The 13,545-nt window shown below is 48.0% G+C and overlaps 1 protein-coding gene across 1 annotated transcript in view; it reads left to right on the top strand.

Moving 5' to 3' along the window:
- The first annotated feature begins 4,902 nt into the window (after positions 1–4,902).
- Positions 4,903–13,545, top strand: part of PODXL2 (podocalyxin like 2) — a 50,886-nt gene continuing 42,243 nt past the window's right edge. The window contains exon 1 of the mRNA XM_058288765.1: positions 4,903–5,058. Coding sequence (XP_058144748.1) covers positions 4,989–5,058 — 70 coding nt within the window. The 5' untranslated portion in view covers positions 4,903–4,988. The remainder of the gene's footprint in view (positions 5,059–13,545) is intronic.

Genomic DNA, 13,545 nt, shown 5'->3' on the forward strand with positions numbered 1-13,545 from the left:
CCACCCCGGTTGTCTGTTCTCTGTGTCTATTTGCTGCGTCTTGTTTCTTTGTCCGCTTCTGTTGTTGTCAGCAGCACGGGAATCTGTGTTTCTTTTTGTTGCGTCATCTTGCGTGTCAGCTCTCCGTGTGTGCGGCACCATTCCTGGGCAGGCTGCACTTTCTTTCATGCTGGGCGGCTCTCCTTACAGGGCGCACTCCTTGCGCGTGGGGCTCCCCAACACGCGGGACACCCCTGTGTGGCAGGGCACTCCTTGCGCGCATCAGGACTGCGCTTGGGCCAGCTCCACACGGGTCAAGGAGGCCCGGGGTTTGAACCATGAACCTCCCATGTGGTAGACGGACGCCCTAACCACTGGGCCAAGTCCGTTTCCCTGTCTAATTTTTAATAAATATATTTGCAGCTATAACATTTCTTCTGTGGATTGTTGGCTGCATCCCACGGTGTTGGATATGCAGTGTTTTCACATTGTCATTAATTTCTAAATGGACTAAAATTTATATTGTGATTTACTCTTTAATCTAAAATTATTTTTATAGGCATGCATTTTGGGCTATGGTTTTCTCCATCAATTATGTCTCATTTGCTTTTTTATTTTAAAGATTTATTTATTTCTCTCTCCTCCTTCCCTCCCTCCCCAGTTGTCTCCTTTCTGTGTCCATTTGCTGTGTGTTCTTCTGTGACCACTTCTATCCTTATCAGTGGCACTGGGAATCTGTGTTTCTTTTTGTTGCGTCATCTTGTTGTGTCAGCTCTCCATGTGTGCGGTGCCATTCCTGGGCATTCTGCACTTTCTTTCGCACTGGGCAGCTCTCCTTACAGGGCACACTCCTTGCGCGTGGGGCTCCCCTACACGGGGGATACCCCTGCGTCGCGTGGCATTCCCTGCGTGCATCAGCACTGTGCATGGGCCAGCTCCACACGGGTCAAGGAGGCCGGGGTTTGAACCTTGGACCTCCCATGTGGTAGGCGGACGCCTATCCATTGGGCCAAGTCCGCTTCCCTCATTTGCTTTTTACATTTTAAATTCACAAGTTGATCCCTTCTTGTTTTCCAGTGCTGTTTTGGACTTATTTTCATGTACATATCTTTTAATTCTAGGAGCCAGTAGCAGGAGAGCAAAGCAGGCACATATACTCAGTGTGCCAGAAATATGATCTCCTCAGGTTGTTTTATTTATTTTTAATGACAGAACATTCTCAATCATGTTTGAATCTAATGAGAATGATCTAGAAGACAGAGAGAGAGAGAGACTGATATTGTAGAGCAGAAAAGAGATAATCTAAAATGGACATCCTTGAAGAGGAGACAATGTGATGATGAGCTCAAGTGGAGGAAACAGGCCTGTGATAAAGACAGGAGAGCAGTGATGTGCCTAAATGCACCCAACGGTTGTTCCTCTTTTCCAGGCCAGACACCCTCAGTTTTAACAACTGTTTTTATGACATCTCCTGGTTTTCTCCTCTATTACTTGGTTCTTACTAAACAACATCATTAACTTCCTTGTTCTGGACACTATACACATTTTAGGTCCAAAATTGCTTTGCTTGCATTTTATAGCAATTACTTCAAGCTATTGTGCCCTCTTTACTTTAAAGATGTACTTTTTATGTGAAGTGTTATAAACTAGGTCTCCTCCAAATAGTACTTGCATAGAGAATAACTGCAAAAAAAACCCCTACAGTCAACACTACTCAAATCCACTCAATTAACAAGTCCTGTTAATTCTGTCACTTGAGTTTTCTCTCAAATTTAACCCCACTGCTACTCTTGCCCTCCTTTATCATTGGGACTACTGTAATAACCTCTTCACCTGCTGTTTTGCTTCTTCTTTCTCTAGCCCTTCCTCCCTGTTGGCCCATAGAACTGTCTATCTAAAATACAGACCCAATCCTGCTGTGATTCCCATATAAGGATTGAATTTCTTTCTTTTCTAAAAGATTTTATTTTTATTTTTTCCCCTCTCCCTCCCCTGCCCTGCTGTTTCTGCTGTCTGTGTCATCTGCTGTATGATCTTCTGTATCTATTTCTCTCTCTTTTTTTTTTTTTTTTGGTCTTCTTTTCTTATTTTTCTCCTCTAAGATTCAGAGGGATTCAATCCTGGGGACCTCTAATGTGGAGACAGGTTCTCTGTCAATTGCACACCTCTGCTGGCCTCTACTCTGCTTCACTTTGACTTTCCCCTTCATCTCTCTTTGGTTGTGTCATCATCTTGCTGCATGACTCACTTGCATGGGCACTGACTCACTGTGCAGGCGCTGGCTCACCATACGGGCACTCACGTGGGCACTGGCTCACCGTGTGGGCACTGGCTCACCACACAGGCATGCTTTCTCTTCTTTTTCACCAGGAGGTCCCAGGGAATGAGCCTGGGTCTTCCTATATGGTAGGCGAAGGCCTTATCACTTGAGCCACATCCACTTCCCTGGATTGAATTTCTTATAGGATAAAGTTCATACTTCTTATTATGACAATCAAGATCCTTTACTACAGGGTACTCACCTAATTTTCTAGTACACTTTTTTAGCTTTTGATTATCACACATATCAAAATGTGTAATGAATATTGCACATATTCATTTTAAGGAGCACATTAAAAATACAGATCTACCCAAACATGAAGCTAATGAGATAACCTTTCTTGCTTCCAGAAATTATATTAGTATAATGAATTTTAAACCTCACACTGAACAAAACACCCATAACTAACATATCCATAATATCCATCAAATAAAATGGGATATGAAGTTTAAATTGACCCCAGGCTAAGTGAACTGATGTAATTCTGTGAATTTTTTTTTAAATTTCTCTCCCCTTCCTTCCCCGCAAGTTGATGCTCTTCTGTGTCCATTTGCTGTGTGTTCTTCTGTGACCACTTCTATCCCTATCAGCAGCACCGGGAATCTGTGTTTCCTTTATTTTTGTTGCGTCATCTTGCTGTGTCAGCTCTCTGTGTGTGCAGCGCCATTCCTGGGCAGGCTGCACTTTCTTTCGCGCTAGGCGGCTCTCCTTACGGAGCGCACTCCTTGCGCGTGGGGCTCCCCTATGCGGGGACACCCCTGCACACTCCTTGCGCGCATCAGCACTGCGCATGGGCCAGCTCCACACGGGTCAAGGAGGCCCGGAGTTTGAACCGCGGACCTCCCATGTGGTAGATGGGTGCCCTACCCACTGGGCCAAGTCTGCTTTCCAGTTCTGTGAATTCAATAACAATATCTTCACCTAAGAATATAAATTTTGTTACTGCTTTTCATTATGTTCTTACACTAGTCACTTTTTCCTTGTCCTTCGGTTTCTCATTCATAATATAAGGACTTATTACTTGTATAGATTAACCCTAAAATCATTACGGCATTTAAGTAATAAATCACCTTTTTAACTCTTTTACCTGTCCTTTCTTCCCCTTTCCCACATCCTAGTCATGAAACTTGTCATTTCCCTAAGTATGATCTGCCATGCACCATCGTACTGTGCTACCTTTTGCTCATGTTCTTTCCTTTGCTAGGATCTACTTCTTCTCTAATGTCTTCCTCCAACCCCCCACCCCCAATTCCCATTTCTTCTTAATATTTAGCCCTGGAAGAGTCCTTTGAGATCATCTACAAAATCTAATGATTTATTCCTGGATAGAGTGGTGAGGGCGTAGTTTGAAAAATCATATTCAATATAATAATTGAGCATTTAAAATAAGTATTTTCCAATATAACATATATTACAATTCCACAAAATTATGGTTGCTGGAAATATATAACTTGCACTGATTCTAAAAGGATAGAGGCTTTTCTCTTTTCCTCAGAAAGAATCACCGATGCACTTTTCTGTCTGGAATGTTCTCTCCCAAACCCAGCCTCCTACTCAACACCCACCTACTCATTCTTTCAGGTTTCAGCTTAAATGTCATTTCTTCAGGAAAGAACGTGTAAAAGTTCCGTTCTATACTATCTCATAGCTCCTTGTACTTGATCTTAACAGAGCTTAACTACAATTGTAATTCTATGATTTTATGTGGGCTAAATTTTTTTTGAACGTCTGTCTTCTCCATTAGACTAAACTACGGGGGCGGCATGTGCCTGCTTTATTTACTATCACAGTGCTTGGCCCAGGAATGAATTTTATTTACCAAAACGGATAAATGTTAGTTTGCCAAAAAAAGCAGCACAGATTAGAAAAGTTAAGAAATACCGACCTAATAATCCAAAGCCCTCATTTAACAGATGACTGGGGCCCAGAGGTGAGAAGAGATTTGCTCAGGTCCTCAGAGCCAATGACAGTAACGATCTGAACTCAACTTCCCGGCCCGAAGTCCAGCTCCAGGCCTCACGGTTCTCTTATCTGGGCCTTCGAGGCTCATCCTACTCAAGTTCCCGCGTCTGAGGGGCTTTTCCCGGCCCCACTCCTCTCCCAGGGCCCTCGGCCCACCCCCCTGATGGACGATAACCAAGAACCTCAACGCGGCCATCTCCAGCGGTCACTTCTCTGTGCCCATCGCCTCAGTCCTGTTTGATACCACTGACCCCTCTGTGCTTCTTGGTGGGGGCTCAGGGAACGTTTCGGAGTGGACCAGTCGACGGGTGGCTGTCCGGCGCGCGCCCCACGACCGCAGCGCTGCTCGGTGGCGACAGAGGGTCAGGGCACCGCCGTCCGGGGGCCGCGGGCCGCCAGTCCGGGAGAGACGCGGGGCACGCGAGGTGCGAGGCCCAGGGGCCTCCGCGCGCCCCGCGGCCCCGCCCCGCGCGGGCCTCCTCTCGCGGGTGCTGATTGGCCGGCCGGGCTCTGGGAGGGGGAGGGGGGGGCGCCGCGAGGCTGCCGCCCGCGCTCCCGCCTCGTCGCCGCGGGGGCGCGCCCACGGCACGCGGCCGGGCGGGGCCGGGGCTGAGTGACGGCCGCGCGGGCCAATGGGGCGCGCGCGCGCCGCCGCCGCCGCCAGCGAGGTCCCTGACGCCGGGCCCAGCGCCGCGCCGCTGCGGCTGCGGGCGGCGACGGCTGCACCATGGGCCGGCTGTGGCGGGCCGCGGGGCTGCGGGCGCTGCGGCCGGCGCTGCTGCTGCTGCTGGCCGCGGGTGAGTGCGCGCCGCCGGGCCAGGGCCCGAGCGGGCCTGCGGGGCGCGCGGGCCGGCGCCCTGCCGCCCTCAGCCCCCGCGCCGTCGCGCGCGCTGCCCGGGGGTGTGACTGGCGGGTGGCGAGGGCTGTGAGGGGACGCGCCGCGGCGGCGGGGCGGCGTGGCCGGGCGGGCGGCGGCGGCTGCTGGACAGCTCCCGCGTGGCCGCCACACAAAGGGGTGAGGCGCGGCGGCTGTGTGCGTGTCGCGGCTTGGCCCCCCGCGTCTGGCCCCGACACATACGCGCGCGCGCGCTCACACACAGCGCCGAGTCAGGGCCGTGAGGAACGGACGTGCCAGCGCGGGTGCCGCGGGGCGCGAAGGAGGCGACCCGAGAGGGGGTGCCCGAGCCCCCCAGGCTTGGGGGCTGCGTGTGTGCGCGTGTCACGGCGGGCCTCCCCCGCCTCCCGTCCCCGCCACACACGCACAGGCACGGGCGGGGGGCGTAAATGCGACAGCGCGCGCCTCGGCGCGTAAAGGCGACAACCTGAGGGTGGCTTCTGTTCCCAGAGGCGTGGCACGGCGATCGGGGTGTGCTAGTGGGAGAGGGAGAGGGAAGCACGCTGCTGTGGCTCTCCCGGGTCCCCGCTCCTCTCCCCTCCGCACACCGGCGAGTGAGGACGTAAGTGTCGCCGTGTGCGGATCTGGGAGAGACCGTGGATGGCACCCATCCTGACAGCTGCTGCATCCAAGGGTAAAGGTGTGCCCGTGTCTGCAGGTCCGAGAGAACCTGCTAGAAGGCTCTTCAGCAGTCACACCGGGGTGAAGGGATGTGTGCATGAGAGGAGGAAAGGAAGCAAGTGTGTGAGGGAGAATGAGAAGGGTCCCTGCTGGCCAGCTTCTTTGCAACAGCCACCCAAGGCTGGAGAGACAGAATTTGTCCAGGTCCCATGTGGCTGCTCCACCAGAGTGGATGACTGGCAGAGAGAGGGACCCTGCCAACGCGCCTCCAGGCAAAGCTGGTAGGGGAGTGGGGCAGTGCACGTTTATGCATGCGTGGTGTCACTGGAAGAAGTGTTTGTGTCTGTGTGTGATTGTGAATGTGTAGCCTAGACTGTTGGGTGACCTAATTTGGAGCTGACAAAAAAGTACAATAGCAGTGGGAAGGTCTGTGTTGGTGACAGGGACACGCTGCAGCTGACACACAAGAGATGTGTGTGTGACAGAGATCCCCGGATACGTCTCTTCTATCCAGCAGCTGCACAAAGGCTTTAGGGGCAGGTGCCTGAGAGGTGGAGGAATGTGGGGCAGATGTGAAATGGATGTGTCTGTGTGAGAGAGAAAGAGACAGGCCGTAACGAACCACTGCTGGCAGACCCAGAAATTAGGTGGGGAACTGGTGTGTGTTTGTGTGCAAGGTTTGTGACAGGTTAGGAGACAGCTCCCATGTGAGCACCACGACAAAAATGAGGGCAGGGAGAAGGACGCCCCTGCAAGGACGGGTCAAATAAGACTATGGCTGAATGGCTTTTCTACGTGCTGGGCACAGCAGTGGGGGAGAGTGTGTATTTAAGGCCCGATTGGTGTGGATGGAGAGGAGCGCTAGGATGAGTGGTGTGTGCGCATATGTACATGTGCTCATTAGATAGCCCCGAGTAACTTTAACGGACACACAGGAGTATGTTTGAGTGTGTAAAAGACGCTTGCACATTGTGTGCAGATGTGTGTGAGTGAAGGAGAAACTTCTGAAGGGCAACAGTGTGGTCTGCACATGAGGGGAGGAGCAGTCTTTGCTTGATGGTGGCTGTGAGCTGGTATAGGGGGCCTTGTCACAGAGTCCCTAGTAATAGAATCCCAGGGAAAATGGCAGGAGGGGAAAGGGGTCACACACTTCTCTGTGTGTCCCGGGAAGGCTCCCTTCAGTGAGGGTTCATTTCCTCAATTGTCAGTCCAAGAATGGATAAAGGACTTCAGTGTGTGCACAGAAAAAAATGTCCATCAGGGTTTGTCTCTCTCACACACGCACATGTACGTAGAATCCTTGTATCCTTTAAAGCCTCTTTGGAAGAAGATGAAGTTCAACAAATTCAATATTGATTGGCCTGTTTTTTCTTTGTGTTACAGCCACACCACAGCTGGCCAGAAAAGTCTGGGCAATACCTGCCCATATCCTTATGTGACTAGCCATGGGTTGCCATCAGTGGCTTTGCTCCTTTGTACTTTCTCTCCCTCCTTCCTCTCACCCACACACACGCTTATTACCCTGGTGCTTGGAGGACAGATGTGTGTCTGGCAGTATGTCTCTTTCTTCTATACCTATGTGTAGAAACCTTACAAGGATCCTTTAGCATTGTTTCTCAGACACATACTGACATGCACATGAGTAAAGTGTGTGCGTGGTAGGGTGAGAGTACTAGACAGCTTCTGCTGTAGCCGACACTCAGAGATCTGGGGGCCGAGTGACAGATGCTGCTCGGCAGCTCCTGTACTCGTCTGACAGGAGCTTAGGGGGATCTGGATTTCAAAGCTGCAGATTATCGGAGGAGAGGAGGTGGAGGTGATGATGGAGATCAGAAAAAAAATGCTTGGATCAGGAGCAGGTTGTAGGAACTGATTTGGAAAGGGGAGATAAAATATGAGGATTGTTCTTTTCACCTAAGATATTAAGTCTACTTCCTCTACCTCTTTTTCTGAGCTTGTTGGGGTTGGATTTTCAGTTCTTTGAGGCTGATGCCCCAATTCCTTTCATGTGTCTTTTTTTTTCTCTCCCCCTTTCTGTTGAGGGTGATGAAGTAACAGAAAATTATAGGTGTTAGAGAAAAAGAAATCAACCACACAAAGAGTATAATTCTGAAATTTTAAGTCAGGTGGGATCTCAGTTAAGGCAGATTAATTATTAAGTGTGTAAAAGTAATTGTACATGGAGTGATTAGGTCTAAGCTACTATTTTGGTGTAATCTTATGGTGGGCTAGTTTGAAAAGAAGTAACCTCTCCTATTACCTAAATAATTACCCGCTGCCAAGGCCTTTGAAAATATCAAGGCCTGTATAAAGACAAAATAGTCATCATAGGGAAAGATAACTTTAAGAAGTTAAACTGTTTATTTGAGAATACCAGCCTCTGTTGAGGAATGAAAAATCCAGGAAAAAGCAGATTCCTTTTTTTCACACACATCTTCTCACCAGGTATCCAAATCTTTGTGAATTACTGCAGACCCTTGGCTAAAAGGAAGACCTCAGGGAGAGGGAGGGAGGTCGGGGGGAGACTGTGACTTCTCAATTTCACAGGTGGAGCAAGAGAGCTGCAGAGAATGGAATAACTAGCCTCAGTCATGGAACGGGGAAGAATAAGACAACACATTCGTCAGGCCACGGTCCTTCACAGAAAGAGTGCAGTGACAGAAAAATGTATCTTATCCCCTAGAGGTCAGAAAGAAGCAGGCCTTCCCCAAGTCAGACTGTGAGAGAGAGCAGTGGAAGTTTTTTTTTTAAACCCAGGCAGCTCTGGGGAGCCAGACCAAGACTTTGATGGCAGCAACTTCTCTCCTGCCATGCCCCAGTTCCGCTCTGAAACAGGTTAGAGGGTTTTGGGGAGGCAATGTGTGTTAGATCATTCATTGGTTGCACAGAGGGTGAAAGAACAAGAATTCTTAAATTCCCTTGGCCCTTTTCTAAAAAGGTTGAAGTAATAGGTCTTTCCCTATGTGCTTGGATAAATATCTTCATCTATGGCCCTCTCCAGGATGGGCTGCTCAGGTGCCCTGGGAACCTATACATAATTTCTTATTTAATTATTACAAACATTTCAAGGCCATTGATTTTTTTTTCCTGAGATGCTTTTATTGAGATTCAAGTTTCTTTTGTTTCCTTGCCAACCTCATCCCCCCAACCTTGGAGGTTCTGCTTTTGCAAAGAAGTAGGGCTATTAGATTAGCTGGTATCTTGTATGAAACACAGATTACATTTTCCAAAAGACTCAAACTTCCTTGAGGGCAGAGGCCTTGTTCATCTTTGTATCTCTAGGGAGGGCCATAATTTTCTGTGTAACTGAGAGTTGAATATAAATTTTGCCTTCAGTGAGACAGCACAGCTTGCTTAAAACCAAAGTTCACTTCTAATTGGCATGATATCTGTTTGGCATTTTTCTAAGACTCTGACTTTTTAAAACTTAGAAAATAACTATTAAATACATTTTTAGATGCAGCAGTATATATGAAGAGGCTTCTTGGTGATGAAAATGGTGAGAGCCACTTTACTGACAAGTTCTTTTGCAAGAGGGGGAGAGATTCCTGCACTCTGAAGCATCCTATGGTTTAGATTTGCGGTTGGGACCCTGAGCAGAATGCTAGAACGGAAGTCGTGTTTTTAGTCCTCATTTCTGGCTTCTTTCCTTGGTCCTTAAGTCCCATGAAATATATAAGCTATCTTGGTTTACCTTCCTTTATATATCCTTTGGAGGAAGGATACTTAGCCCAGCAAGTAATTAACTTTCCTTTCTTTCTTCATGGAGCAAATACAAGGTCTTTTTGTGGGGAGAAACCAGCTAATTACAGCTCTTCCATTAACTGGTGTTTGACCTTATTCCCATGAAGCCTCAGTTATTTCATCGATAAAACAAGAGCATTGGACCAGATTATTTATTCATTTCTTTCTTCAAGCATCTATTGGACCCCTATGGTGTATCAGAAACAGAACTAAGCCCTGAAATTACAAGGTTGAATCAGGCACAGGGTCCACCTAATTAAATGCTGACCATTTAGTCAAGGAGGCCTATTATAATTCAGTGAGAAAAGTATAGTCATAGTAATTTGTTCGGAAGGCTGTGGTAATAGAGAGGAATGGTAGTCAGGGAAAGCTGCTCAGAGAAGTTGAGGCTGGAAGCAGGAGTAAGAGCTAAGCAGGTCAGTAGTGGGACAAGAGAAAGATGGGGAGAAATGGGTGTTCCAAGCAGATGGAATAACATGCTTAAAGACACAGAAGGAAAAATAGGTTGTCACATTCTGGAAATCACTAGTACTTCTTTGTCAGAAGCCTAGAATATCCGAGGGGACTTGATGGGTAATGACTGAGCATCCAGAGCCAGTAACAGGTTAGTGTCCATTTATGAAAGGACCGTCTGTGCTATATTAAAGGATCTGACCTGTATCCTCTTGGTGATGAAAAACCATTAGAAGAATTTAAGCAGGGGAATAAGAAAACCAGATCTGCATTTTAGAAAGATTTCACTGAGCTTTGTGGCTCTGTGTGGGTCTGTGGACCAGTAGTAGCATCACTGAGACCTGCTGAATACAGATTCCAGGGTAATGTATATGCACGTCAAAGTTGGGAAGCACTGCTCCAGAGGTCAGGGGAGGAGAGATGGATGCAGGAGAAATTAAGGGATCCTAAAAGAGCCCTAATGTTCTTCCAGCTGCAAAATACTGTGAATACTTTGACAGGCCTCTTCCTAATCTATGTGCCTCTGTTTCTGTGATCATCTCTATTTCTTTGCTTTTACTGTGAAAAGTGGGGCATTTAGGCAACATGCCCCTCCTCCCCCCAATGTCTTCTCTAGAGAACAAGATAGTGAGCAAACATTCTTGAGTGCCAGTCGGAGCTTTGCTACTTTCACAGTGTCATTTCTTCCTTAGGCCTCCAGTCTTCTCTTATCCTGTCACGAGTCATGGTCAATCCAAAACTGTGAGTGATTCTGTTACTGCATCGCCTGTTAGGGATCTTGCTCCCTGCCCACCTTCTCTTATGTCCCAAGAGAATTATATACACTATTCCATGATTATTTGTTTGCTTTCCTGTTCTCTACTACTGACTGAGCCTTCTGGGAGCAGGGACCACATCTTTCTTATTTCCGTCTATGTGGCCTTGCATCACGCTGGTTAGCTAAAGTACCATTCACCAAAGGCCTTTTGGTTGAATGAATGAATGAGCAAATGAATGGATGGGATTTAACTATTCAAACACTATCTGAAAGAACTCCACTTATAATTTTTCTCAGTCTATCAGTTGGCTATTTCTGTGTAACAAATCACCCCACAATTTCATGGCTTAAAATAGTGGCTCTCAAGATGTAGTACCTGCCCCCCAGCATGGGACACGACACCCGGGGATGAGCCTCCCTGGCACCGAGGGATCGCTACCACATACCAGCTGAAGAAGCAACTAGAAAATGACCTTGAATTAAAGATTCAATGCGGAACAGCAGAATATACCTGTCTACATATAATAACATGACTTCGGGAAGCGGTTTGACCTAATGTAAGGGGGAAATGGAAAGGAGAAATGAGATTATAAGGCTGTGAGTCTCTAAAAAAGAGTCTGGAGGTTGTCAGAAGGAATAGCCCTATGTACAACTGAACAGAGTCTAAGAGACAGATAAGGTAGATACAACCCCAGGTATTGGTTCTTTTGAGGGATAAAGAGATCCACGGGTTCTATGGTCATGGCAGAAGGGGTTCACTGCCATGACAGATGGCCCTTCTTTGGAGCTGGTGTTTCTGCATGATGGAAATGGACTCAGAGGGGATCTCTTTTCACAAGACTTGCATGCTACTTTATTGGAATTGTAGTTGGTGCTGGGTTTAAGATATATGTAGGGGATTTGAATCTCTGGACTGATAATATGACACCCAGGCCCAGAGCCTCAACAGACTTCAGCTCCTACACTTTGACTTATTGGACTTACTCCACTCAGCTAACATGGAGTTGAAGAAGGTCAACCACCACAACATGGAGCCTAGAGTGTCTACAACTAGAAGCGGGAAGAGTGCATCCAGTACCCATGTGCAATCTAAGCCCTCACTTGACATAGGTGTGCAATGGACACAACCAATCCAATGTCCACAGAGAAAATGTGGAATGGGTGTGGGAACGGTAGCCATGGGGGCTGCTGGGTGTGGGGAACGGGAGGAAGAGATGAGATGTGGAGGCGTTTTCGGGACGTGGAGTTGTCCTGGATAGTGCTTCACGGACAATTACGGGACACTGTAGATCCCCCCAGGGCCCACTGGATGGAACGTGAGAGAGTCTGGGCTATGATGTGGACCATTGACTATGGGGTGCAGTGATGCTCAGAGATGAACTTACCAGGTGCAATGGATGTATCCCGATGATGGGAGAGAGTGTTGCTGTGGGGGGAGTGGGGGGCGGGGGTGGTGGGGTTGAATGGGACCTCATATATATTTTTTAATGTAATTAAAAATAATAATAATAAATAAATATTAAAAAAAAAAAAAAAAGATGTAGTACCTGGACCAGAAGCATCAGCATCACCTGGAACTTATTAAAATACAGATTCTTGGGCCCCACCACAGACCAGCTGGATTCAACACTGGGAGAAGGCTTGCCAGTTTGTGTTTTAACCAGCTCTCCAGGTATTTTGAGGCTGGCTTAAATTTCAAAAGTACTGGACTAAAACAACCACTTATTTAGCTCATGATTCTGTGGGTTAGCAGTGTAGGCTAGTCTCAGCTAGACTCCATCAAGTGTCTGTGGTCAGCTTTTGGTCAACTCTGCTTTCTCACATGTTGAGGCTTCAGCTGGGACAACTGAGCTGACTCAGTTCTCTTCTACCTGAACTCTCATCCTCTAGCAGCCTAGCCTGAACTACCATGAACCAAAGTACCAAGAGAATGGAAATGTTCAAGGCCTCTTGAGGCTTGGCAATGGCATGCCATCCTTTTTATTGCATGCTCTTGGCCATACTAACTCACAAAAGTAGCCCAGCGCCCCTGCATGGGGGTGCCCGCACATAAAGAGTGCACCCTGCAAGGAGAGCCGTCCCGCATGAAAAAAGCACAGCCCACCCAGGAGTGGCACTGCACACACAGAGAGCTGACACAGCAAGATGACGCAACAAAAAGGAGATGCAGTTTCCCAGTGCCGCCGGATAATGCAAGTGGACGCAGAAAAACACACAGCGAATGGACACAGAGAGCAGACAGTGGGAAGGGAAGGGGAGAGAAACAAATAAATCTTAAAAAAAAAAAAAAGTAGCCCAGATTCAAGATGTGGGGAATTAGACCTCACCTCTCTCTTTTTTAAGAAATTTTATTTCTCCGCCCTCCCTCCGTTGTTTGCTCTCTCTGTCCATTCTCTGTGTGTTCTTTTGTGTCTGCTTGTATTCTCATTAGGCGGCTCTGGGAACCAATTCTGGGACATTCCAGAGTGGAAGAGAGGTGATCATTCTCTTGCCCCACCTCCTTGGTCTGCTGTGTTTCTTATAATATCTCCTCTGTGTCTGTTTTTGTTGCATCATCTTGCTGCACCAGCTCTCTGCATGGGCCAGCTCTCCTGCATGGGGCAGCACTCCTGTGCAGGCCAGCATTCCATGCAGATCAGCACTTTGCGTGGGCCAGTTTGCCACACCGGCCAGCTTGCCTTCACCAGGAGGCCCTGGGTATTGAACCCTGGACCTCCTATATGGTAGGTGGGAGCCCAACTCCTTGAGCCATATCTACTTCCTAGACCTCATCTCTTGATGGGAGTAGCTGTAGAGACACATTGCAAAGGATGT

Source organism: Dasypus novemcinctus, chromosome 26 (assembly GCF_030445035.2).
Source record: "Dasypus novemcinctus isolate mDasNov1 chromosome 26, mDasNov1.1.hap2, whole genome shotgun sequence".
Lineage (NCBI taxonomy): Eukaryota > Metazoa > Chordata > Mammalia > Cingulata > Dasypodidae > Dasypus > Dasypus novemcinctus.